Source organism: Bufo bufo, chromosome 2 (assembly GCF_905171765.1).
Source record: "Bufo bufo chromosome 2, aBufBuf1.1, whole genome shotgun sequence".
Lineage (NCBI taxonomy): Eukaryota > Metazoa > Chordata > Amphibia > Anura > Bufonidae > Bufo > Bufo bufo.
In genome coordinates this window covers 641,437,413-641,462,523 of record NC_053390.1, presented here as the reverse complement: position 1 = coordinate 641,462,523, position 25,111 = coordinate 641,437,413, and the positions used below count along the sequence as shown (strand labels likewise).

General features: G+C 45.4%; 1 protein-coding gene across 5 annotated transcripts in view; it reads right to left on the bottom strand.

The window, feature by feature from the left end:
• Window positions 1-22,663, bottom strand: part of GAB1 (GRB2 associated binding protein 1) — a 94,841-nt gene extending 72,178 nt beyond the window's left edge. For 4 of the 5 annotated variants that reach the window (XM_040418495.1, XM_040418499.1, XM_040418498.1 and 1 more), the window contains exon 1: window positions 22,149-22,663. In XM_040418495.1, coding sequence (XP_040274429.1) covers window positions 22,149-22,241 — 93 coding nt within the window. In that variant the 5' untranslated portion in view covers window positions 22,242-22,663. Of the gene's footprint in view, window positions 1-4,857; window positions 4,956-22,148 lie in introns of those variants that run through there. The other variant, XM_040418497.1, reaches the window with a different exon arrangement.
• Window positions 22,664-25,111: the final 2,448 nt, after the last annotated feature.

Here is a 25,111-nt window from a genome sequence, read left to right as displayed (position 1 = left end):
TAATATACCATCGGATCGGAGTTTTCTCCAATCCGATGGTATATTTTAACTTGAAGCATCCCCATCACCATGGGAACGCCTCTGTTAGAATATACCATCGGATTTGAGTTAGATCGTGAAACTCAGATCCGACAGTATATTCTAACACAGAGGCGTTCCCATAGTGATGGGGACGCTTCAAGTTAGAATATACTGAGAACTGTGGACATAACTGCCCCCTGCTGCCTGGCAGCACCTGATCTCTTATAGGAGGCTGTGATCCGCACAATTAACCCCTCAGGTGCCGCACCTGAGGGGTTAATTGTGCGTATCATAGCCCCCTGTAAGAGATTAGGTGCTGCCAGGCAGCAGGGGGCAGACCCCCCTCCCTCCCCAGTATTATATTCATTGGTGGCCAGTGCGGGCCCCCCCTCCCTCATTAAAATCACCCCCCCATCATTGGTGGCAGCGGAGAGTTCCGATCGGAGTCCCAGTTTAATCGCTGGGACTCCGATCAGTTACCATGGCAGCCAAGACGCTACTGCAGTCCTGGCTGCCATGGTTACTTAGCAATTTTAGAAGCATTATACTTAGGGCTCTTTCACACGTGCGTTGTTCTTTTCCGGCATAGAGTTCCGTTGTCGGGGCTCTATGCCGGAAAAATCCTGATCAGGATTATCCCAATGCATTCTGAATGGAGAGAAATCGGTTCAGGATGCATCATGTCTTCAGTTCAGGACCGGAACGTTTTTTGGCCGGAGAAAATACCGCAGCATGCTGCGCTTTTTGCTCCGGCCATAAATCCTGAACACTTGCCGCAAGGCTGGATCCAGAATTAATGCCCATTGAAAGGCATTAATCCGGATCTGGCCTTAAGCTAAACGTTGTTTCGGCGCATTACCGGATCCGACGTTTAGCTTTTTCTGAATGGTTACCATGGCTGCCAGGACGCTAAAGTCCTGTTTGCCATGGTAAAGTGTAGTGGGGAGCGGGTGAGCAGTATACTTACCGTCCGTGCGGCTCCCGGGGCGCTTCAGAGTGACGTCAGGGCGCCCCACGCGCATGGATGACGTCATCCAATGCGCATGGGGCGCTCCGACGTCATTCTGGAGCGCCCCGGGAGCCGCACGGACGGTAAGTATACTGCTCCCCACTACTACTATGGCAACCAGGACTTTAATAGCGTCCTGGCTGCCATAGTAACACTGAACGCATTTTGAAGACGGATCAGTCTTCAAATGCTTTCAGTTCACTTGCGGTGTTACGGATCCGGTGGGCACTTCCGGCAAATGGAGTACACGACTGATCCGGACAACGCAAGTGTGAAAGCAGCCTTACCTGCGATGTCTGTGACTGGCCGGGCGCTCCTCCTACTGGTAAGTGAAAGGTCTGTGCGGCGCATTGCTTATAGTGGATGCAGACACCAGACGGATCCGCTCCGAACACAAGTGTGAAAGTAGCCTTAGTTATGTTAAAGGTAATACAAATGGATCCGTTCTGAACGGATACAGACGGTTGCATTAGCTGAACGGATCCACACAAAACGCGAGTGTGAAAGTAGCCTAAACGGTCCGTTTTTAACTGACTTTTTTTTCACTGATGCCTTTCTTAGAACCGGACGTTAAAAACGGACCTATTCAATTGTATGGGGGCAGTCAGTGAAAAACGGACAAGATAGAACATGTTCTATTTTTTTATGTCTGTAAAAAAACTGCCATGTGAATAAGGCTCTATTCACATGTCCATATAACAGGTCCACATTCGTTCCCCGTGCGGACCCATACATTCTCTATGGGGACTAAATGGATGTGTGCTCTCCGCATCTGCATTTCTAGAGTGCGCCCCCGATCTTCCGGTCCGCGGCTCCGGAAAAAAAAATATAACATCTCCTATTCTTGTCTGTTTTTTACAGTGCGTGTAGCCTGATGAACAGTGTCAGTCTGTGTAAGGACGCAACACAATTTATTCATACATTTCAACATTTCTAAGCAGGATAACTGAAGAACAGCACAACTGCGTTAGGCTACTTTCACATTAGCATTTTTTGCGGATCCCTCATGGATCTGCAAAAACGCTTCCGTTACCATAATACAATCGCATGCATCCATCATGAGCTGATCCGGTTGTATTATGTCTTATATAGCGAAGACAGATCCGTCCTAAACTCCATTGAAAGTCAATGGTGGACGGATCCATTTTCTATTGTGTCAGCAGCGTTATTCTGTCTGCGATGGGAGTGCAACCAAACGGAACGGAATGCATTTTGGTGCATTCTGTTTCATTCAGTTTTGTCACCATTGACAAAGAATGGGGACAAAACTAAAGTGTTTTCCTCCGCTATTGAGATCCTATGACGGATCTCAATAGCGGAATTGAAAACGCTAGTGTGAAAGTAGCCTTGGGAAATAAAAACGGTTATCCTGAATTATTAAAAGGGTCATTACGTGAAAAATATTCCCGTTTTCAAACCAGCACCTGGATCTGAAAACTTTTATAATTGCATGTAACTCAAAATTTTGTACAGCCAGAGGTGCTCACTAAAATGTATCTGAACAGCTCCACCTGCCGCATGTTATTTTTTTTTATTTCTCTGTCCACCCCATTTCTCTGTCCACCTCTCTGTTCCAGCCTTCCACTGCCTTTTGTGCTGTGACAGCTAGAGCAGAAGAGACATGCCCCCTGAACTGCAGCAGAAAGGCCATGCCCATGAACTGCCAGTTGGATATAAATCTAGCAGAGCAATGTGGAGATTTCTGGATCTATGTGAGGTACAGGACTGGTTCTGGCTTTTTATTTTTTTAGAAAGAGATTGTCATGTACTGGATGATGTATAATTTTCATTATTTTTTATTTATTTTTTTACATTTAAGATGGGATAACCCTTTCAAATTATAGGGAATAGTCTAATTTACTAAAAGAGAAAAAGAGGTTAGAATAATGAATTGTTATTTTAGAAGATTTGACCTGAAATATCCATAAGACACCACGGAAGAGAGGGTACCTTACTTATATGGGGGGTCAGCACCATATCTGCCATTCTCAGTCTCATATGCATTCATTCTGTCTCTTACATTTTCCAACAATCTGGAATATCCATGTGAGATTACAAGAAATTCCTGTTTCCATGTCATTTTACTGAATTAATTGTTCGTACCATGAACGGATTGTACTTACACTGTGCCACCGCTGCAAAGAAGGCGGCACACAGGAAATTTTCAAGTGGAAGCAGCACTTGCACGAACACTGCCTTCTCTTCAAACAGCTGATTGTCAGGAGTGCCAGGAGCTGTACCCTCGCCGATCTGCTAAGGGCATCGGTCACTAATTTATGTTGCACTGGGGGCAGTTTGCCTTTAAGGGCTCATTCACACCAACGTATTTTGTGTTCCGTATACGGGCCGTTTTATGTGTTCCGCATACGGTCCGTATACAGAACCATTCATTTCAATGGGTCCGCAAAAGATGTGGACAGCACTCTGTGTGCTGTCCGCATCCATTGCTCTGTACCGTGGCCCCGCAAAAATTTTGAGTCCTGTCCTATTCTTGTCCATTTTGCGGACAAGAATAGGCATTTCTATAATGGGCCTCCTGTTCCGTTCCGCAAATTGCGGAAGGCACACAGGCAGCATCCGTTTTTTTGCCAGACCGGAAAAACCGGCACGGTCGTGTGAACAAGCCCTAAAGGAGTTTCCCGAGATTTTGATACCGATTATCTATCCTCAGGATAGGTCATCAGTATCTGATTGGTGGGGGTCTGACACCCAGAACCCCCGCCTATCAGCTATTTAAGAAGGCACAGGCACTACTTGTGAGTGCCGCAGCCTTCTCGCAGCTTACCAAGCACAGTGCCGTACATTGTATAGCGGCTGTGATTGGTATCGCACTCAACCCCATTCATATATTGCAATGAGAAACGACTTTTCTATAAAATACGATGACTAGCAGCAATAAAGAAACTTGCCAACGTGCAGACCTCTAGCCACGGCCTTTTCACTTCCCTTGTCTTTTCCCACAAGCGCCCGTCTAACATTAAATACTTGACACACTACTCATTGTATGGAACAAGTAGGTGATTGTTTGCTCTTGGTAAATGTGAAGCAATTATGGCTCTTTATTCATCATATAATACCTGTGCTCTGGTGACGGCCATTAGATGCAGAACTTGCAGGATTACAAAATAACCTAGAATAAGCCATCTAATGTTAGGCAATAATATACACAATCCCTGAAAAATACATCTGTGGTCACTAAGCAGATGCTGGCAGCTAGGCCCATTATAACCTACTGTACTCAACCATTTTCTGCTTCTGCAAATCTAAATAAGATGCTCACAATGACCTTCAAGTGCAAACCAAAAAGGATCCTTATGTACCGTACATTATACATCAGTAACCCGATGAGAACTGGGGTTACGGCTATAAAGGAAAATTCGCTTATAGCCTATAGCCACCAACTAGGGATAAGCGAATAGACTTCGGATGAAACATCAAGTACCACTTGGAACCGAACCTGAGTTCGGGAAATGTTTTTTTACAGTAGAAATTGATTTATGAAGTTATTATGCAAAGTCTCGCGAGAGGGAGCCAATACATTATTAGAAGTATTAGAATAGGAGCCAATACATTCTAATACTGTACGGAGCTCCTGCTCTGTACAGTATTTAAACAAAGTATTATGTGAATCGACTTCTGTTGTTTCATCCGAAGTCCTTTCGCTCATCCCTACCGCCAACCAAATTCCACTGTTCATTTTCCAAAGGGGTTAAGAAAAATGAAAGATGAAATCTGATTGGTTGCAGTTTTGATAAATGTCCCCCTTAGTTTCCACTTATAGGGGAGCCAGATTTATCAATTCCTCTTTCAGCCAGTAAATGCAGTACCTGCCATGATGGGACCACAGCTCCCATGTGGAATAAAAGTAGTTTTCTCCAGAATAAGGCCTCTTTCACACAACCGTATGGCTTTTTCAGCATTTTGCGGTCCGTTTTTCACGGATCCGGTGTTCCATTTTTAGCTTCCGTTGTTTTTCCGTATGGCATATACAGTAATTACATAGAAAAAAATTGGGCTGGGAATAAAAAAATAATCAATAGATGGTTTGGCAAAAAACAAACGGATACGGAAGACATACAGATGTATTTCCGTATGTGTTCCGTTTTTTTTTGCGGATCCATTTCCTTGAATTGAGCCACGGAACGCGATTTGCGGGCAATAATAGGACATGTTCTATATTTGAACGGAAACAATGCATACGGAGTACATTCCGTTTTTTTTTTGCGGGGAACCATTGAAATTAATAGTTCCGTACACTGAATGCAAAAAACGGCCTGTTAAAAAAAAAACAAAAAAAAAAACACAACAACACACGCACACACAGTCATGTGAAAGAGGCCTAAGGCTACATTCACACAACCATATGTATTTTGCGGTCCGCAAAAAATACGGATGTCGTCCGTGTGACATGTTATTTTGCGGATCCGCTGTAACAATGCCTATCCTTGTCTGCAAAACAGACAAAAATAGGACATGCTCTATATTTTTTGCAGGGCTACGGAACGGACATACGGATGCGGACAGCACAGTGTGCAGTCCGCATTTTTTGCGGACCCATTGAAATGAATAGGTCCGCATCCAAACCGCAAAAAAAAATAAAAAAAAAATGGAACGGACATGGAAACAAAATACGTTCGTGTGAATGTAGCCTAAAACAGATCACAAATTGATAGGCATCATTACATTCGTCTGCATTTCCTGATGACAGACTCCCTTCAACCTCAGCTGTACATGTCACCACCTGGTCTTTAAAGATGGCGTTCTGTCCAAAGCGGAGTGGGCGCCACAGCAGACACCAAAAGCTAATGTCTGATTAGCGATGTCTGATCAGCCCCTATTCACACTCTCGCTGATCAGACAAGTATCTGCTATTCTGTGGATAATCGATAAGTCTTCGCAATGGGACAACCCCCTTTAAGAGTCAAAGTTCACAGCAGGGATACGTTTTAACACTTAAACTGTGGTGGTTCTGTTAAAAACATATATGTGAACAGCGCTTAACATGAACCTCTTTCTTTTATATGCATTCTTAAACTGTACTAAGAAATGATAATAGGTCTCGACAATTTACTGTTCTCTGTGTACATACATAACATGTCATGCTTGCCATATAGCCATTGACATTTCCACAATTACTAGATTGTATATCTTTTAAAGGCCCTGTGTTGTCCTGTGCAATTGGTTTACCACAAACTATGAAAAGTATTCAGAGACCGTATACCTCAAGTTATGGTCTCAGAATTCTTAGAGGTTCTCTAGTGAAATGATCTATATAGGAACCTATGACTACTGCAGCCAATCGCTGGCCACAGACTGCTGTCCATGTGTGATTCAGGCATAAGGACATCATAGAGGAGATGTCATGATTTACACCTATTCCTACAGGGCTGCATTTCGAAAGGAGAGGTCTCAGAGTTAACTAAAATAATCACCATGGCCTATTATTTTTAAAAGCACCTGCACAGTTTGGTTTGGAATTCGGTAGCCTGATCTGGCTGAGAATCATGCTACCGGAGCTCACCACGTCCGGCGTTGCCAGATACAACTGTGTACTGCTGGATCCCCATCGGCTATAAAGGGATCCGGCCTCTCTCTGGCTTAATCTCTGCCGGATCCCGTTATAGTCAACGGTGATCCGGCAGTACACAGATCAGGCTACCGGATTCCAAATACAACCGTGAACAGGGCCTAAAGAGACTGTTCATGCGAATAGATCTCATACACATGGACACAGCAGGGTGCCCAGAGAAAACACAGCTTTTAAAACATAGGCCTGTTTGAGAAACTTGCCAGTAACAACTAAGGCCTCCTGCACACGACCATATACTCTTTGCTGTCGCCAAACCACGGATCTGCAAAATATGGATGTGGTCCATGTGCATCCCACACTTTTCTTGGCCTCCGTTGTAGAAATGCCTGAAAAATGGACAAAAATAGGACACGTGCTATAATTTGTAGCATGGCCGCATGGATCCAGACGGCATACAGATGACATCTTAGCACTGTCCGCATTTTGCGAGGCCCCATAGTAATGAATGAGTACTCGCAATAAGCAAAAAATGCGGATTGGACCCGGACGGAAAATATGGTCGTGTGCACGAGGCATAATAATGTCCACATTCAACAACTCCTTGAAGACAGACCAAGCACTTTTCTTTTTGTTGAGAGGACAGAGTACTTGGGGGCCCATTGTTATCAAGTGCTTATAGCTAAATTTAGCTGGAGCTGCAACTGCTATAAAAAACACTTCCTTTGCATGTTTCCTGAGAGAAAACTGCTTTGCACTGAAAAATGTAAGATATAAATAGTAATTTCCCTGAAAAGTGCTTCCATACTCCCAGCAGTTTACGAAGTGGTTCTGGGGGTTAGGAACACTACTCAGTGCACTGATTTTCACAATGCATCCAGAAAGTGAAAGCAGAATAAAGTTATGTTCACACTGGACCGGTGGAGGGTCTAGGGTTGCAACGGGTATCGAATTATCGATACCCAATCAATACTTTTGTACCCGTATCAATTTGATACCGGGATTTGCTATTTAATCGATACTAGGCTGCGCAGCCTAGTATCACAGAGAACATGGCGCGCGTCGCTCTCAGCGCGTACCATGTTATCCTGAGCCGGCACTGTGGAGGAGGAGGGAGTCCTTCCCTCCTCACTGTGTGCGACTGCCGCTGGCCACCAATGAGAACAGAGAGGAGTAGGAGGGGAGGGACTGTGGCCACTGCGCCACCAATGAATAAAGTTTATGCCTGAATACAAATGTAGGCTGCGGGTGCCGGCCATATCCCATAGCCGGCATCTATGACTGCACGCTGCGATCCTCCACAATTAACCCCTCATTGGTGGCACAGTGGCCACAGTCCCTCCTCTCCTACTCCCATTCTTCTCAGTATTATATTAATTGCGGTCCCCCCACCCTCATCCACAGTATTATAGCAATTGGTGGCGCAGTGCATCCCAACCCCCCCGAGTATTATAGCCATTGGTGGCGCAGTGCTAACCACCCCCCCCGCAATATTATAGTCACTGGGGGCAGTGGTCTCAGGGTCCCCCCTCCTCATCTACTGGTGGTGCTGTGGCAGCTGGGGTTCCGATCCGTTACCATTGCAGCCAGGATGCTGCTGAAGCCCTGGCTGCCATGGTAAGCTCCCTGCTGCTGGATCATGTGTAATATACTTACCTGGGTCGCCTTTCCTGGGCCCCGCCGCTGCTGCTTTTCCCTGTACACAGATAAAAACATCTGGTGTTGGGGGGGGGGGGGGGGGGCAGCCAATGACAGCCGGGGACGAGCCTCCCTAGCATCGTGGGTGACGCTAGGGAGGTTTGTCCCCAACCCCACCTGCCATTAGCTGCCCCCTTCCCGATATCGGATGTTTTCATCCGTGTACAGGGAGAAGCGGCGGTGCTGGGACCAGGAGCAGCATCGGGAGTTGGGGTAAGTATATTAAATGTGAGGGGCTTGGCACATGGGGCTGTTTGAGAACTTGGATAACCCCTTTAAAAGGTCATGTGAGTTACATCAGCCTCTACAACAATGTTGGCTAAGCGTCGCAATCGAAATCATATTAACTCGCACATAAACTGTCTTATACTAAGAATGTCCTTCGTCGCCTATAGCACAAGAGATCACAAGAGTTCAGAATGTCAGAAGCATATCCCCTTTACACGATATGTGATGCTATCAAATTATGATTTTAATGCCCACATAAAAGATCGAGCAATTTATCGCTTGTCGTGTGGCTGTTGGGCACGTTTACACTGGAAATAATTGGGTACGTAAGTTTGTTTGGCTGATCAGCTCTTAAAAGGATCTTTACCCATGGAGGTCCCCCCCCCTTCCCCATAGTACCTCAACCAGTTGAATTGGCATTTATGCTGCAGTACAAGGCTGACTGTAGATGCCAAACTAAACAGATCTACAGTATATGTGATGCAGCCGATTGCTAAAGCTTATCCCAAATTTTTAACATCGACACAAGTTATTAACAGAGACCTACGAACTGAGTTTTCTATTCTCACTGTTCAGAAGTCTAAGCTACGTTTTTATGTAGCCACGAGAAAAAGCACTCAAGAGGTTTTCATTTAAGAAGAATATGACAGATCACCTGCCCAAGACGGTCTACCACAAAGCAAGCCAAACCAGAAAATCAAGTTTCAATTACATAGCATGCATGCAGGTCTTAAGGCAAAGCTGCAGCAAGTTGAAACATTTGTCTGAGACTTCTCAGAGTGATCGGGAAATGAGCGCTCAGAAATTGGCAAAAATGGGGGTGGAGACAAACAAAAACACGGCACTGTAAGGTGATCTTGCCTGACTAAGAGAGCAAGGAGGGCGGTGCTAGCGCTGGACGCGAATTTTGGTTGGAATCAATGCCTGGAAATGCCACGTATCAATGGTAAACAAAACACTGCATGTATGGGAGAACCAGGTGACAAAGATGTAAAAATATAATTATATATATTTAGGGGGACACGTTGACTCCCCGTAAGGGATATTAACCGAATTTTAGGGTTGGAAATTTTTAGTTTTTTTTCTATATCAACCATATTTATAAAGTCTGATTTGGTCTTAAACATAACATTATATATCAAGTGACCACACCACAAAGAAATGACATCCTGCATTAGCTATAATTAATATAATTACCTGTTTTTACCAAATGGTAGTTAAACTACAATAATCACAGTAATATCAGGCAATTAACCCTTATGGTAACACGTGAAGCCATTAACCCAAGTATGACTGATGACAATCTAACCTCTTATGTACACGCATGTCTACAGGCATGGGAACGTAGAGATGACCAGCTTGTTAAATACCTGTCTGACTTTCCCTAATGCAGCCTACAATTCCCATTCTACCTCTAGTTTTTCAGAAATAGAGGGGATGAAGTCTCACACTGCACTTGTTCTACCACCACTCTATCACTCACTGGGGAGATTTATCAAAACTGGTGTAAAGGAAAATTGTCTTAGTTGCCCATAGCAACCAGATTTCATTTTTCACAGCTCCTTGTGAAAATCTGGAAAATGGAATCTGATTGGTTGCAATGGGCAACTAGGCATGTTTTCCTTTACACCAGTCTTGATAAATCTCCCCTAGTGAGTGATAGATCAGTGGTAGAACAATTCTGCCCCCTAATATACACTGCAGAGCCTCAGTATACTTCTACGAGAGACAGCTTTACACTGCTCTACCCTGCCTCCTGCTTGTGATTGATAGATTTATAACTCTCAGCTCTTACTGAAAGCAGGAGGCAGGGGAGAGCAGTGTGAAGATGCATCTCAAACAAATACACTGGACTCTCTGCACACAGCATATACACATAATCTAGATAGTGTGACTCAGGGACTTTTATAAAACTTTACAGCTAATTACTATACAGACTCACCTACGATACCTCTGCATGCCTGGTCTCTTACACAGGACAAAAATTATATCTGCAGATGCAGTTCACGGGAAATCAGCTACATAAGGAAGATTGATCTCCTGTCACATGAGAGCAAGATCTGTATTATATAAATACTTTATAAAGTGTTACTGCCACTGAGCTGGGGTGAAAGAAATTACACTGTTAGAATATTGCTGGTTAATTAACAATATATTGAAAAATAAATGCTGAAGTTCTTTATTATTTTTTTTATTATTTTTTTTTAAAGCAGGAGACATTCCCTTTAACAGTCCAATCCAACCACAACACATTTAGGCAGAAACGATAGAAATGGCAGCCTGTGTGTGGTCTAAATAAGAGCCAGATTTTATGTCAGCCACTGAGCCATGTAAAAAATAAATAATTTAGAGAAATGGCATCTAATATATAAAGCTGTGTATGTATGCGTGTGTATCTCCGCTAAAGGAATCCGCACTGTCGCATTTACAATCACGAAATTTTGCATAGCCGCCTCCTGTGACTTGGGGAACGTCAGACTATGTTTTGAGTGGAAATTTTCACCCAACGATTTCCAATTATTTGCCAAAAAATACACTTAGTAACCTAACCGCCAAACTACAGGAGAGATTGTCTGTTGGCTGTTGTGGCAGTTACAGGATCCATTGTCTGTTGGCTGTTGTGGCAGTTAGCCTGGATATTCATCAGGTTGCATATAGTAACCAATCACAGCTCAGCTTCTATTTTGCTACAGGTCTTTAATATGAGCTCTGATTGGTTGCTATAGGCGACGAAGGACATTCTTAGTATAAGACAGTTTATGTGCGAGTTAATATGATTTCGATTGCGACGCTTAGCCAACATTGTTGTAGAGGCTGATGTAACTCACATGACCTTAAAGGGGTTATCCAAGTTCTCAAACAGCCCCATGTGCCAAGCCCCTCACATTTAATATACTTACCCCACTCCCGATGCTGCTCCTGGTCCCAGCACCGCCGCTTCTCCCTGTACACGGATGAAAACATCCGATATCGGGAAGGGGGCAGCCAATGGCAGGTGGGGATGGGGACAAACCTCCCTAGCGTCACCCACGATGCTAGGGAGGCTCGTCCCCGGCTGTCATTGGCTGCTCCCCCCCAACACCAGATGTTTTTATCTGTGTACAGGGAAAAGCAGCAGCGGCGGGGCCCAGGAAAGGCGACCCAGGTAAGTATATTACTTGTGAGGGGCCCGGCACATGGGGGGGGCTGTTTGAGAACTTGGATAAGCCCTTTAAGTGTATACTAATTCTGTGGGGTTTTATATACTGTCAATTAAAGACAATAAAAGGAATTGGATCTCATACACATTATATATATATATATATATATATATATATATATATATATATATATATATATATATATATATATATATATATATATATATATATATATATAATGAATTTCTGTCTGTTCTTTATTCACAGCCAAACGACTGGACCGAACTGCACCAAATTTGGCATAAAAGGTACATCGGATGTACTGGGAGGTTTTAGAACGGGTCTCAGCTCTCTAAGATGTACCATTCCTGAGATATTCCTAAAAATGCAAATATTGCACCATCACATGACCTTCATTAGCCAATAGACGCTCACGGGTCTTTCACTCATACCCCAACTGCCACACATACGGTCACATGACCCTTATCAGCCAATAGAAGCTCGCAGGTCCTTCAATCTCGACATACACAGTTTTACACCAGGTTTCCATAACAACCCAGCCATATTTCTTCAATGCTGTAGGTCACCTTTAAAGGGGCAGGGTGCTGTGGAGGTCAGAGTTAAGGGGGGAGGGGTGCAGTAGAGGTCACCGTAAAGGGGGTGGGTGCTTTGGAGGTCACATTTTAAGGGACTGGAGCTCATTGTTAAGGGGGCAGGTTATTATGGAAATCACCGTTAAGGAGACTGGGTACTGCGGAGGTAAAACCAATTCCACCACAGTTTAACGTTTTGTTTTTTTTTATTTACGACGTTCGATAAAACTGACCAATTACTTTCATTCTATAGGTCAGTACGAATCTGGCAATACCTTATATGCATAGTTTTTCTTGCGTTTTGATAGTGATAAAATAATTAAAAAAAGGGGGGGGGGGGAAATCAGGTTCTATTTTTTCATCGCCATATTTTGACCCCTATAACTTTTTTGGAATTAATGTGTACGGAGCTGTGTGGGGGCAAATTTTTTGCGGGGCGATCTGAACTTTTCACTGATAACATTCTGGGGTGTGTATGACTTTTTGATCACTTTTTATTAAATTTTTTTGTAGAAAATGAAGCAAACAAAAACGCCAAATCGGCCATTTTAACGATTTTTTCCGTTTTGCTGTTTGCCGTATGGGAAATATATTTTTTATACTATGGGTGTTTTCGCACATGGCGACACCCATGATGTGTATTTTTTTTTTTTTTTTTTAGTTCTTTTATTTTTAGTTTGGGGAAAGGGGGTGATTAGAATTTTTATGTTTTTTAATTTTTGAAAACTATTTTAAATTTTTTTACACTTTTTTTTTTTATAGTTCCCATAGGGAACTATAACAAGCAATCATTAGATTGCTAGTTTCATAGACCCCAATGCATTAGCGGAGTCTATGAGAAAATTGCTAGTTTCCTACGGAGCCCTATTACACGCAAGGGCTCCATAGGAAATACTATGCAGCAGCCTCCTGTCATTCACAAAGACAGGGGCTGCTGCACACACGCTCCGGCTCCTCCAATCGCTGGAAGAGGGTGTAGGAGCATCACTGGAAGCGCGCGCTTCCAATGTTTCATGCGCTTTGATGCTGTGGTCAGGCATCTGAGGGGTTAAATGTCCGCAATCAGCATTACTGCAGGTTGCGGACATTAGCCACGGGTGTCCCCTATAAGAAACAGCAGGCTCCACTCAGGAGTGGGCGCCATCTATAAAGACCCGGCGCTGGTCAGGAAAGGGTTAAAGAGACAGGCACTGTGAAGGTCACTATTAAAGGGGCAGTTGCTGTGAAGGTCACTGTGGAATTCACTGTTGAGGAAGCCAGCAGCAGGAGCGCGTCCTTCACTCACGGTGCCTGCGCCGAATACTAAACGGGACACTGAGGAGAACTCGAAAGTCAATCAACTGGACCTGGGCGTGGCAAAGGGTGCCAAGACCGAGCCTCTAGGTGCTGAAGCAACGCCCTAATAGGCTCATTAGCATATTTTAAAAGTCTTATTTTAAGAGAATGGCGGCAGGCAGGGCGTTATAAAGCATACTGTTATGTACTGCTGATATCGCAGTCAGCTACATAACGTTATTTCTCATGACAGAAACCCTTTAACTTTACTGAAATACCCCTTTAAGGTGAACGTTGTACGTCAATGATAAAGGGGGCGGAGTGCTGTGGAGGTCACAGTTAAAAGAACGGTGTGATGTGGGGGGGTAGTCACTATTAAGGGGGCAGGTGCTGTAGAGGTCACAGTTAAGGGGGTGGGGTTCTGTGAAGGTCAACATTAAGGGGGCAGGGCCCTGTGGAGGTCACTGTTAATTTTAAGGGGTAAAACACTGTGGAGGGTCACTGTTAAGGAGGCGGTCCGCTGTGGAGGTCTTCGTTAGGGGGGCGGGTGGGGTGCTGTGGAGGCCACGGCACTGTGGATATCTTTTAACGACACACACATACATTAAATGAAAGTGCTAGTTTACAATATAAGTAATGCTATTCCATAGGAAATATGTAAGTTTACCATACAACTTTCTAGATTTTACCTTTAGCCAGCTTATGCATAAATATGACCTTTGTCTCCTATAAAACAGTTTTATATTACAGCTTAAAAAGTTATACACAGGCTTAAAAAGTGAACACTACCTTCTTCAGGTGAAAGGCCTAACTATACTTACTATGCATCTTCTCACGAATATCTAAATGTTATTGGCAGGCATTTTTTTCCATTTATACTTGGCTTTTAAAGGTGGCCACACACTTTACTCTAAAGTTTATCAAAATGGATGATTTCAACAAAAATGAATGATCGTCAGGTGAAATGTAGCAACAAATGATTATCGTTTGAAAAGAAGTTGGCTGCTTCAATATTCTCATCCGATAGTTGGGCGAAAGATCTTTCTTTGAAAAAAACATTCCCAGAAAGATCTTTCATCCATCGCCCGGTTTCGTTGATCATGTATGGCCAGTATGAACCACTGCAATGGCCGATATGGACTAAAATATGTATGACTGTCTGTAATAAACGTTCACCAGATGATACTTCAACTGCTGCTCAACCATCAACCAACTAATGTGTATGGCCATCTTAAAGCCGATCAGAATGGATAAATTCTACCAAAAGGAACGTCTGCTGGTCTGAAAAGAAGTCGACCGTGTTTAATATTTTCATCCAATAATCAGCCGAAAGATATTTCTTTCAAAGGAAGATTGTTCATGGATGAAAGATCTTTCGTCCACTCCACGGTTTCATTAAACGTTTATGGGCAGTTTGAACAATTGCAACATGGGTTAAAACGTGTCTGCGAAAGGAACGTTCACCAGATGATTGGTTGTTCAACTGCTGCAATTCTTCACAGTGGAAATTTGTGATGAAAAGCAATGCAAGTCATACAAGCAAAGTGGATGACATGTTCTGAATTATCATCCACAGACCACGGAGAAATCTCACAGTGTAAACCGACTTCGGATGCGGTTCCCAATTTGTGGGTTTTACCAGCGGCTTTCAACTTTTTTTGCACAAAGGTTGAAAAACAGTAGTGAAACGACTGATCCCGGCAGTGATGCCACTGAAAGGGCTGGTTTTTGCAGCGGCAGAAGATCCATAGCAGTCCCGCTATGAGATTTCTGTGAAAGTACAGTAATGCCCACACCTAAAATAATACCATGGTAGCCCCTACCTCATCTCTCTAGCTCCCCTGAGATGTCTGGAGAGTAACTGCTTGTACTTGCTATGAACCAACTGGAGAATCTTTATTACAGTGTACAGATCCTCTGTTATGCCTCCTGGAAATATATGAATAAAACAACAGGGCCCTTCATAAATCCAAGGCCTCATTCACACTTGCATACTTAAACAGTATTTTGCATCTGTATTTGAAGGGCTTGGCTGAGAGTATAAAGGGAATGTGTCGCCTATAGTTTTTTCTGCCAGCTAAAACCAGATAGTGACATTTTTTTCCCCCCAATTATTTTACGTTTTCTGATTATAGATTTTGCATTCTATTTTCTGAACATGATTACTTGGGTGGCCATCTTCCCTGAGCTCTTGTTAACAGTATTTAGAGGGATGCGTTACAGCAGTGACATAGGCCATAGACACAATGAACAGGAGGGGACCTCATTTAATTGTATGGGAGTTTTTTAGGCATGTTGCGTGACCCGTGCAGAGGTCAGGAGGGAGTAGATAAGCTGTGACATCACTTATTGTGAATAGTGGATCCTGTGTTATAAATAGTTGATATCGGTAATTCTAATCCCGCATTCGGACATAGTGCCATTAGTATATTAGCACTGTACTAAATTAAGACTCTGATTGGGACATTGTTTGCACTACTATTATAACCACATTGGATTGGAACTTTGCTGCTGCATTGACGTACAAGCAGAGATTGTGTAGGATTGTTGCATGCGACGTTTTCATACGTGTGATGTGCGTTTTTTATGTATGTTTTATATTAATTTTAAGGGTGTTTTTAAAGTATTAAAATACTATTATATCATCCATTTAGTGTTTCCCTTTTGAGTGTGCCCCTTTATTTTTGCATATACTGTATATACTCGAGTATAAGACGAGTTTTTTGGCACATATTTTTGTGCTCAAAAAGCCTCCTCGTCTTATACTCGAGTCTAGGTCTTAGCTCCGGTAATACAGGCAGTGCGGGGGGCGGCGCTCACTCACTGACGTCACGCGCCTGCGCCGCCTAATGGGAGAAGGCGCGTGACGTCAGTGAGTGAGCGCCGCTCCCCGCACTGCCTGTATTACCGGAGCTAAGACAAAGTAAGAATACTGCTGTGAGCGTCGGGGAGGGGGATCTGTGGATGGCACTGTAGGGGGATCTGTGGATGGCACTGTAGGGGGATCTGTGGATGGCACTGTAGGGGGATCTGTGGATGGCACTGTAGGGGGATCTGTGGATGGCACTGTAGGGGGATCTGTGGATGGCACTGTAGGGGGATCTGTGGATGGCAGTGCCATCCACAGATCCCCCTACAGTGCCATCCACAGATACCCCCTCCCCTAAACAGTGCCATCATGGCACTGCTTAGGGGAGGGGGGGATCTGTGGATGGCACTGTTTAGGGGGGGGGGGGGGATCTGTGGATGGCACTGTTTAGGGGGGGGATCTGTGGATGGCTCCCTGTATTTAATGCAGAGTGTGTGTGTATATAATGCACACACTCTGCATTAAATACAGGGAGTCACCCTCTTGCAGATGTGTGTATATAATGTAGAGTGTGTGCATTATATACACATACACTCTGCATTATAGCTGCATTTCCCACCCTAGTCTTATACTCGAGTCAATAATTTTTCCCATTTTTTTGGGCTCGGCTTATACTCGGGTCGGCTTATACTCGAGTATATACGGTACTTTATCTACTCTTTCTAGGTCCTGAGGGTAGGACCGGAGGGTGAGCACCTATCCATACGAAGCAGGGGTGAGCCGCTGTATCTTTTTCACTTTAGTTTCATAAATCTCCCCATGCGTATTGCCAGATATGCCTGTCCTTTGTACTTTTCTTACGTTCAGTTTCCATTCCTGCTCTGGTTGAAAACGCGTGATCACGGGCAGGGTCTAGATTTGTGCTGCTGACATCTGAAAACATTGAATGCATCCTTCACATGTGTCCATCTATGGCCATCTCTGAAAACATGAAAGGGTGTGTAAATGATTTCGAACCTCAGTAATCAAGTTACAGACATTGTGAGGTCCTGCAGTCCATTAATGTGAACATCCTTACAACATGGCTAAGCGGCTCACATATATTGTACGGGTAAACTGACTGAAAAACACTTTCTACTACTAATTTCTTCTTGAGCACATCTGAAGAAAGCAGGAGGCTTAGCCAGTTTTTAATTTTCTTAGTAAACACTTTTCCAATAATATTGTGCTGACGTACCTTTCCTTATCAGTGGAGCAACTACACAGTATAGATTGTGTATCCACGGCTGAGCAGTTAACAGTGTGGCACTGGCTGTGCAGCATTTCCAGTGTGACCAGGAAGTGGGGAGCAGCGGGGACCAGGAACAGCGGGAGTGTCGGAACAGCAGCCAATCAGTGTCATTTTCACCATTTCTTCTAATGTTACTTATGTGGATGGAGAGCAGCTTGCTCTACGTGACCATTGACCCTTGTTAACCCCCTTCCTCCCCTGCACAGAAAATAGTCCCTTACACAAAGACTAATAATGTACACTATGGTATGTAATGTGCCCCCATTTTCTTCTCCACTGTCTAGAGCGATACAGCTATATATATATATATATTTCTATTTAGAAGTAGGGCCGAATGACTGAATGGTATCTGGGCTGCTTCACTAGGAGATTACTATTCCGGCACTGAGAGAAGGAAAAGATTAGGAAATCTACCAGGCATGTCTGCTCCATCACTGAATGTAGAGGGTGGAAACGGGTACATTATATAAAAAAAACTTACAGTATGTTAAATTGTAGGTATTTTGCAGTAATACTTTGAAACCTAACAATTCTGCAGTCAAGGAATGGTACACGTGCAAAGACGAAAGACAGTTTTCAACTTTTCACCATAGGGAAGAATAACTCAATATCTGGGATTTTTTTTGAGTATGTGGTTGTGACCACATCTATCCAATATCAGACAGAGATGGCCAGCTCCATACTTCCAGGAAACAGACTGTCTGGTCTCCTATAAGGTTTCCTACTTGGGATCATACAATGCGGCTCCAATAATTCCTGCAGACAAAGACGCGGAAATGGCGCTCAACTGGTACAAGATAGGAGCACACCGAGTATGTACTCCATCTTTAGTTACAATTACTATGGTATTCTAATTCAGTACACGTGAACAGAGCATATTCGGAAATAATCTAAATCCACATATAAATCAAAAATTAGGGCAGCCGAGATGTCAGCCCAATTCTACTAGGATATTGTCAGGGCTCATGCGCAGGAACGTACTTTTGGTCTGCATCCAGTCTGCAACCCATTCACTTCAATGGGGCTGCAAAAGAAGCGGAAAGCACACCAGTGTACTGTCTGCATCCATATATCCGTTCCACGGCCCCGCATAAAAATAGAACATGTCCAATTTTGCGGAACGGGTGCTGACCCATTCATTTTCAATGGGGCCGCAAAAGATGTGGACAGCATCCACACTTCTGTGCCCCGCAAAAAAAAATAGAACATGTCCTATTGTTGTCCGCAACCATGGACAAGAAAAGGCATTTCTATCATAGTGCCAGCCATGTGCGGTCCGCAAAACGCAGAACGCACATGGCCGGTGTCCGTGTTTTGCGGACCGCAAAATAGATGTGGACGTGGGAATGGGCCCTAAGGGGGAAGAGCAAGCTGCTCAGACATGACCGCCCCTGTCAAAACTGAAAATAGAGTGTACCTGGCAAATTTCCTGTATAATGCAGAATACACTGCTCTCTCTCAGGCAACCCCTATCACTGGCAGCCTGTTAACTAGAAATGGAGGGGGACAGCTAGAGCGTCCATGCTGGATCTGTGAGGGATTTTTCTAAATTCTCAGATAACCCCTTTGAAAAAGAAAACAAGTTATTCCCGATCTGATAGTAACATTCGGGGGATAGAGTACCTCCTTTTGGAGTGTGCCTAGTCAGCGCGAGGAGTCTTATAGGCCCGGCAGTGCTCCTCTGGGATGTAAAGATCAGAGCCCATTATGCTTATTCTGAAGCCATGTGCAGGTACGTATTCATGTCTGGAGTATACCGTCAGCCTTTCCAGTGTGCAGGAATCTGCCCTCTCAGCAGCCGGCCTTACGTGAGGCTCCCGACCTCGCTGCCAGCATTCCCACTCAGACGACTACTCGCAGGAGCAGACTGTTGTGAAACTGCACACTACACACACTGTGCCCGCCCGCCCTGCAGGAACAACAACTGGCACAGATAGCACCCCACCCCCTGCAGAGGTGGCATGTATCCCGCCTGGAGTTTAGAAAGGAATGTGCAATACATGGCTCGCTGTTCTATTTGGGGCACTCTGTGCAATCAACAGAAAACCACGTGTGCAATACACATTACAGAGCCTGGACCACAATTAAAGGGAATGTGGCACCTACCATTTTTTCTGCCGGTTAAAACCAGATCATGACAATGTTTTTATTTTCTGATTGCAGATTTGTTTTATTCTATTGCCTGAACACGATTATGGGCACTGCCATCTTGCCCAAGCGTTGGCTTTACAGCAGCCACCCTGGGCCATAGACACAATGGTCTGGAGGGGACCTCACAGGCTTCTATGGGAGAGTTCTCTAGACATGGTGTGTGCCCTGTGCAGGGGTCAGGAGGGAGTAGATAAGCTGTGATATCACCTACTGTGAATGGGGGATCCTGTGTTACCTGAATTGAGTGCGTTTTCCTTCATTCTATGCTCTGTACGGACTAAGTGGTGCCTATTATTAAGTCCCCAATACACATGCAATAGCGGTCCGCCGAACGATTGTACATTTATACAATAGGTCGTGTTCTGATGTCACATCCCCTATTACTTTACTCTGTTAGATCACACAAAACAGAACTTTTTTCATGTAAAAATATGCTGCTGTGTCCAGATATTGCTGTTCCATACTTGTGTCATGGCGCCCCCTGGTGTTTTTACTTCCTCTCAGAACATCCTTCCAGCATCAGTGGTCACACACGCTCAGAGCCGTCCAGATCCACTTGTATATGGGGAGGGGGGGAGGGTGGGTGGAGTGATTAAGAGCTAGAAGCATCTCACCAGCACTGGACATATTGGACATTCTGAGAGGGAGTCAAAAGAAAAACACAATCACCCCTGGTGACCTCTTCTGCAGACCCCTCCACCAATATGACCTGACCGGACCCCCCCCCCCCTGTTGGAAATCATACTTCCCTGATCCCTGCTGCTGGGTTCCGGCTCCATCATTCCCCCTCGGACACTGCAGGTCTCAGATCTCCCCGCGTCAACATCCAGTTTGATGCGGGTCACGTGGCCGCTGCAGGTGATGCGTGATCCCTATGTCGTGTCATTAGGTCATGTGACACATGGGTGACACTGCAGCCAGTGTCAAACTGGATGTGCATGCAGGGAGACCAACAACAAGCAAGGGGAAGAGATGGAGCCGGAACCCAACAGCAGGGATCAGGTACGTGCGATTCCCACTGCGGGTCTGGCCATGGTTGGGGGGGGGGGGGGGTCTGCAGCACTGTTTTCATAGTGTGGTTGGGGGGGGGGGGGGGGTCTGCAGCACTGTTTTCATAGTGCCCTTTCAAGTCCATATATATATATATATATATATATATTACACTGATATATACCCTGACTCCATGACTCTGACAAGTCCATGACTCTGACCACCCCCCCCCCCCCCCCCCCCGAATTACTACGCTACACTGGGTGGGAGACCGGTGCACAATATAAATACGACATCCAAATGCAAAGCGGGAACTGGGCCACATATACACAGTACTATAATCATGGAATGATAATGATAGATACCAGCATAATAACATACCAACCCTAATAAACACGCACGCACAAGGAAGTAAGGCTGAGTTCACACTGGCGTCATGCATGATGGATGACGGAGCGATCCCTCATGATCAGCCCCCTTCTTACTCGTTATGGGTTCATCGGGTTTAACTTTTTTCCCTGGAAAGAGTAGACAGCTTGCTACACTATTCTGCTAGAAAACGGTTTTAAAGGGGTTGTCCAGCCTTGGAGCCAACAAGCCATGGCATCCTCTCCCGTCGGTGGTGCCAGCGGGGCTCCCAGGACCAGAGAGCCGCTTGGTCCTGGGACAACTGCAGTCAATCACAGGTCTCGGTGGCTTGAACGCTAGGTCACAGCAGCGAGGTACCGTTCAAGCTGCTGTCACCACTGAAGCCCGTGACAGGACGAAGCCGCCTCCTGGTCCTGCATGGACGTAAAGCGACTGGTAACAGGACCCCATAGGTTAACCCCTTTAATATACAAGCTGGAAACAAACACAACACAAAGTGAAATCAACAATCAGCACAGGAAGCCAACTTTGGCCATGGACGAGACCTCTTGTCTGAGGGCAAACCACCATCTCTACATGGCGTCAACATATACCGCGGCCACGCACAATCCTACATGGCCGGTTATCCGCTGGGATTACCGTAGACGAATGATTTGTGTTGAGCGAACTTGTGTTTTAAGTTCGGGTTATCGAAGAATCGCGTTAGGGATTCTAAATGCCGTTGTGGTCCGTGGTAGCGGAATCCATAACGCGATTCTTCGATAACCCACAAGTTCACCAATGTTTAGACACACCGGACTGCGAGCCAGGAGTTTGTATAACCACCACCCTCACCCAGGTCCAGTGCCACTGTGCACAGAAGTACAGCTCCCGTCTGCTGCGAACCTCCGGCCACGCTGGGAGTTGTAGTTCCAGCCCAGCCTCTGAACAGCTGGGAGTTGTAGTTCCAGCCCAGCCTCTGAACAGCTGGGAGTTGTAGTTCCAGCCCAGCAAACAGAGGTAGCCTCCAGCCGGCACAGTGAGGCCCACTCCCTCCTTCATACTTACGAAGCGCTTTAACTTTTTCTCAGGAGGAGATTTCCGGAGCCAGCCGGAGCACACCACCTCCCCGCCGCCGCCCGCTCCTCCGGAGCTCATCATCCTGGCTCTCCTCAGGGTGTCCCCTCCTGATGGCCCCGGGCTCCGGCAGCCTCCCGCCCCGCTCACCGCGGTACACGGGGGAACTTCAGGAAAACTTTTAGCCCCGCTCTTATTTTTCCAGGGTCCGGGGGTCGTTCGCTCCCCTCCCTCCTCTCCAGCGCCCCTTTCCCTGACAGGAGTCGCTGGGCGGGCGGTCTCTTCCGCCTTGTCTTCTTCCTTCGGCCACAAGTTTCCCCCTTCTGAATAACAGTAGACGGGTCTCTCCCCTTGGCTGCTCTATGGAAGAAGGGCCGTGCAATTGTCCTGGACGGGGGGGAGCCGCGCTATGTCCCCTCTTCACACCTCGCACGGGATAGATTATGGGAGATACACATTTTTTTTTTCTTCCCCAACTGTGAATCTCTTTCTCCCTCCTCCTTCTTCTCCCTCTTTCCCTTTTCTTTCCCCCTCCTCCTGCTCCTCCTCCGCCCCTCGCTGTCAGCGTCGTCCCTCCATCCCTCCCAGTGTCCTGGCCCGCCTCCTTCCCTCAGGAGCCGCAGCAGCCTCTATGTGTGAACTACCTGCTGTGCTCTGCGGGTCTAGGGACGCTTCATTGCCTCTCATCACGTACCATTCCCGCCATTTTCCGAAAAGGAATGGTTCAGCCATGTGTAAAGTAGAAATACATGTAATTACACAGGGGTTCAAGTGAAAGAAACCCTCACAGGTCAATGGGGAAGAAGGGATTTCCAAATGGTGGAACCCGCAGATTTGAAGGAATTTATGGGTCCTTTTATTAGGAAGGTGGGAGTGGAGGTTCTCATCTTCAGGACCTTTCCAGTAGGACAACCTCCGCTGTGCCAGATGTTCGGAGACTACTGCTCCCAGAATGCTTCATTCACTTCTATGGGAGTTCGAAGAACAACAGAGCATGTTTGCATGCTGGGATTTGTAGTTTTACAACAGCTCGAGTGCCGAAGGCTCTACCTGTGATGGCTAACCTCGGACACTCCAGCTGTGGTAAAACCACGACTCCCAAGATGCCCCTTGGTTGGCTGTTCTCAGACCTCCACTGAAATGAATGGTGCATGCTGGGAGTCGTAGTTTTATCACAGCTGGAGGTTAGCCATCACAGCTTCTAGGAGAATCCTGCCCCCAAAAGAGGACGCATACCCTCCAAAACAACCCTGACAAACACAACAGACCTCGGAGAGCACCTTTCAAAACGTTACTTTTCACTTAGGCCTCCTGCACATGAACGTGTGCGCCCCGTGGCCGTGCTGTGGCCCTGAAATTTAAAGGCATGCCCACTCCTGCTGTCTGTATTTTGCGGATCCACAGTTTACGGACCGCAAAATAGATATGGTCGTGTGCATGAAGCCTTACTGAATACCATAGTGCAGAGTGGATAATTTTATATTTGATAGGCCTCATGCACACGGCCGTTGGTTTGGTCTGCACCAAAACAGCTCGGATGCGGACCCATTCACTTCAATGGGGCCGCAAAAGATGCGGACAGCACTCCGTGTGCTGTCCGCATCCGTTGCTCCATTCCGTGGCCCCGCCCAAACAAATATAACCTGTCCTATTCTTGTTCGCGCTTTGCAGACAAGAATAGGCAGTTATCTGTAAAGGCTGTCCGTGCCGTTCCGCAAATCCTTGTTTTGCAGATCCGCGATTTGCGGACCGCAAAACACACCACGGTCGTGTGCATGCGGCCTTATACTGATAGATGAATCTTTCATTTTAAAGACAAATTATTTTGATGTCAATGGAGCAGATTGTGGACTACGAACGAATCTAGTTGTTACAAATGCAAGGGTAGACATTCACTCACCAATGCTGGTTAAAAAAAAAGTCCTTTATTCATCCGGTTAAAACATCAGGGCAGGAGCATATGGTTGCAGTGTTCACAGCAAAGATAAGCGGCGACGGCCATTTCGCGCTAGATTGCGCTTCGTCTGGTCTCCTGTTTTAGTTTTCTGGCAGACTCAAGACATCCTTATATAACATAGACAGCTAGTCGTCTTAATGGCGGCCATGTCGATTTCTGGTATTTTTCTACAACAGTGCCTGGCTGACTGTGGCTTCCTCCAGAAAAATCATCTATTTGTGGGACCTGGATCCGAGAGGACTCCCCTGCATAATGGAAACGGGACGGATCCGTTTTGCAGCCCATAGACTTCTATTATGACAGAATGAATAACGGAATGCCTCTAATGGCCTTGCGTTATGCATTCCATCATAGAATTGCGTTATGGTCCGTGGTAACGGAATCCATAACGCAATTCACCTTTTACCAACAGACGAAGTGTGAAGGAATTTGAAAATATGAAATTCGCTCATCTCTAATAACCACTTTCTTCGAATCTGTTTTTGTTTTCTGATTGTAGATTTTTTTTATGTGTTCTGATTATGGGGGCAGCCATTTTGCATGACCAGGTGTTAACACAGTTTAGAGTTTTGCATTTCAGCAGCCACGTGGGCCAGAGGACTGGACTCTAACAGGGAGTGTTCGGGGCGTTTTCTTTGACCTGTGCAGAGGTCATTGTGCAGGGAGGGGGAATATACAGGCTGTGAGCATCACTAGTGATGAGCGGCAGGGGCAATATTCAAAATACTCGATTAGGAAAATCGGCAATGTAATATGCTCGTATTGCGCGCCCAATACAGGCGTGGGTCACTATAGCTACATTTTTCAAGCTGCTAGAAGTTTCCTGAGGCTAGAGAAAATGGTTGGCACGACAAAACATTACAATAGCTTTATATGCAGATAGAGTGCTCCAATATATTCATGATTGTGCAAATTGGCAATTAATGATGCGCATATATTTGCTCAATACATGAAACTTCACATTTTAGCAGGTCTGACTACATATTACTGATTGGTG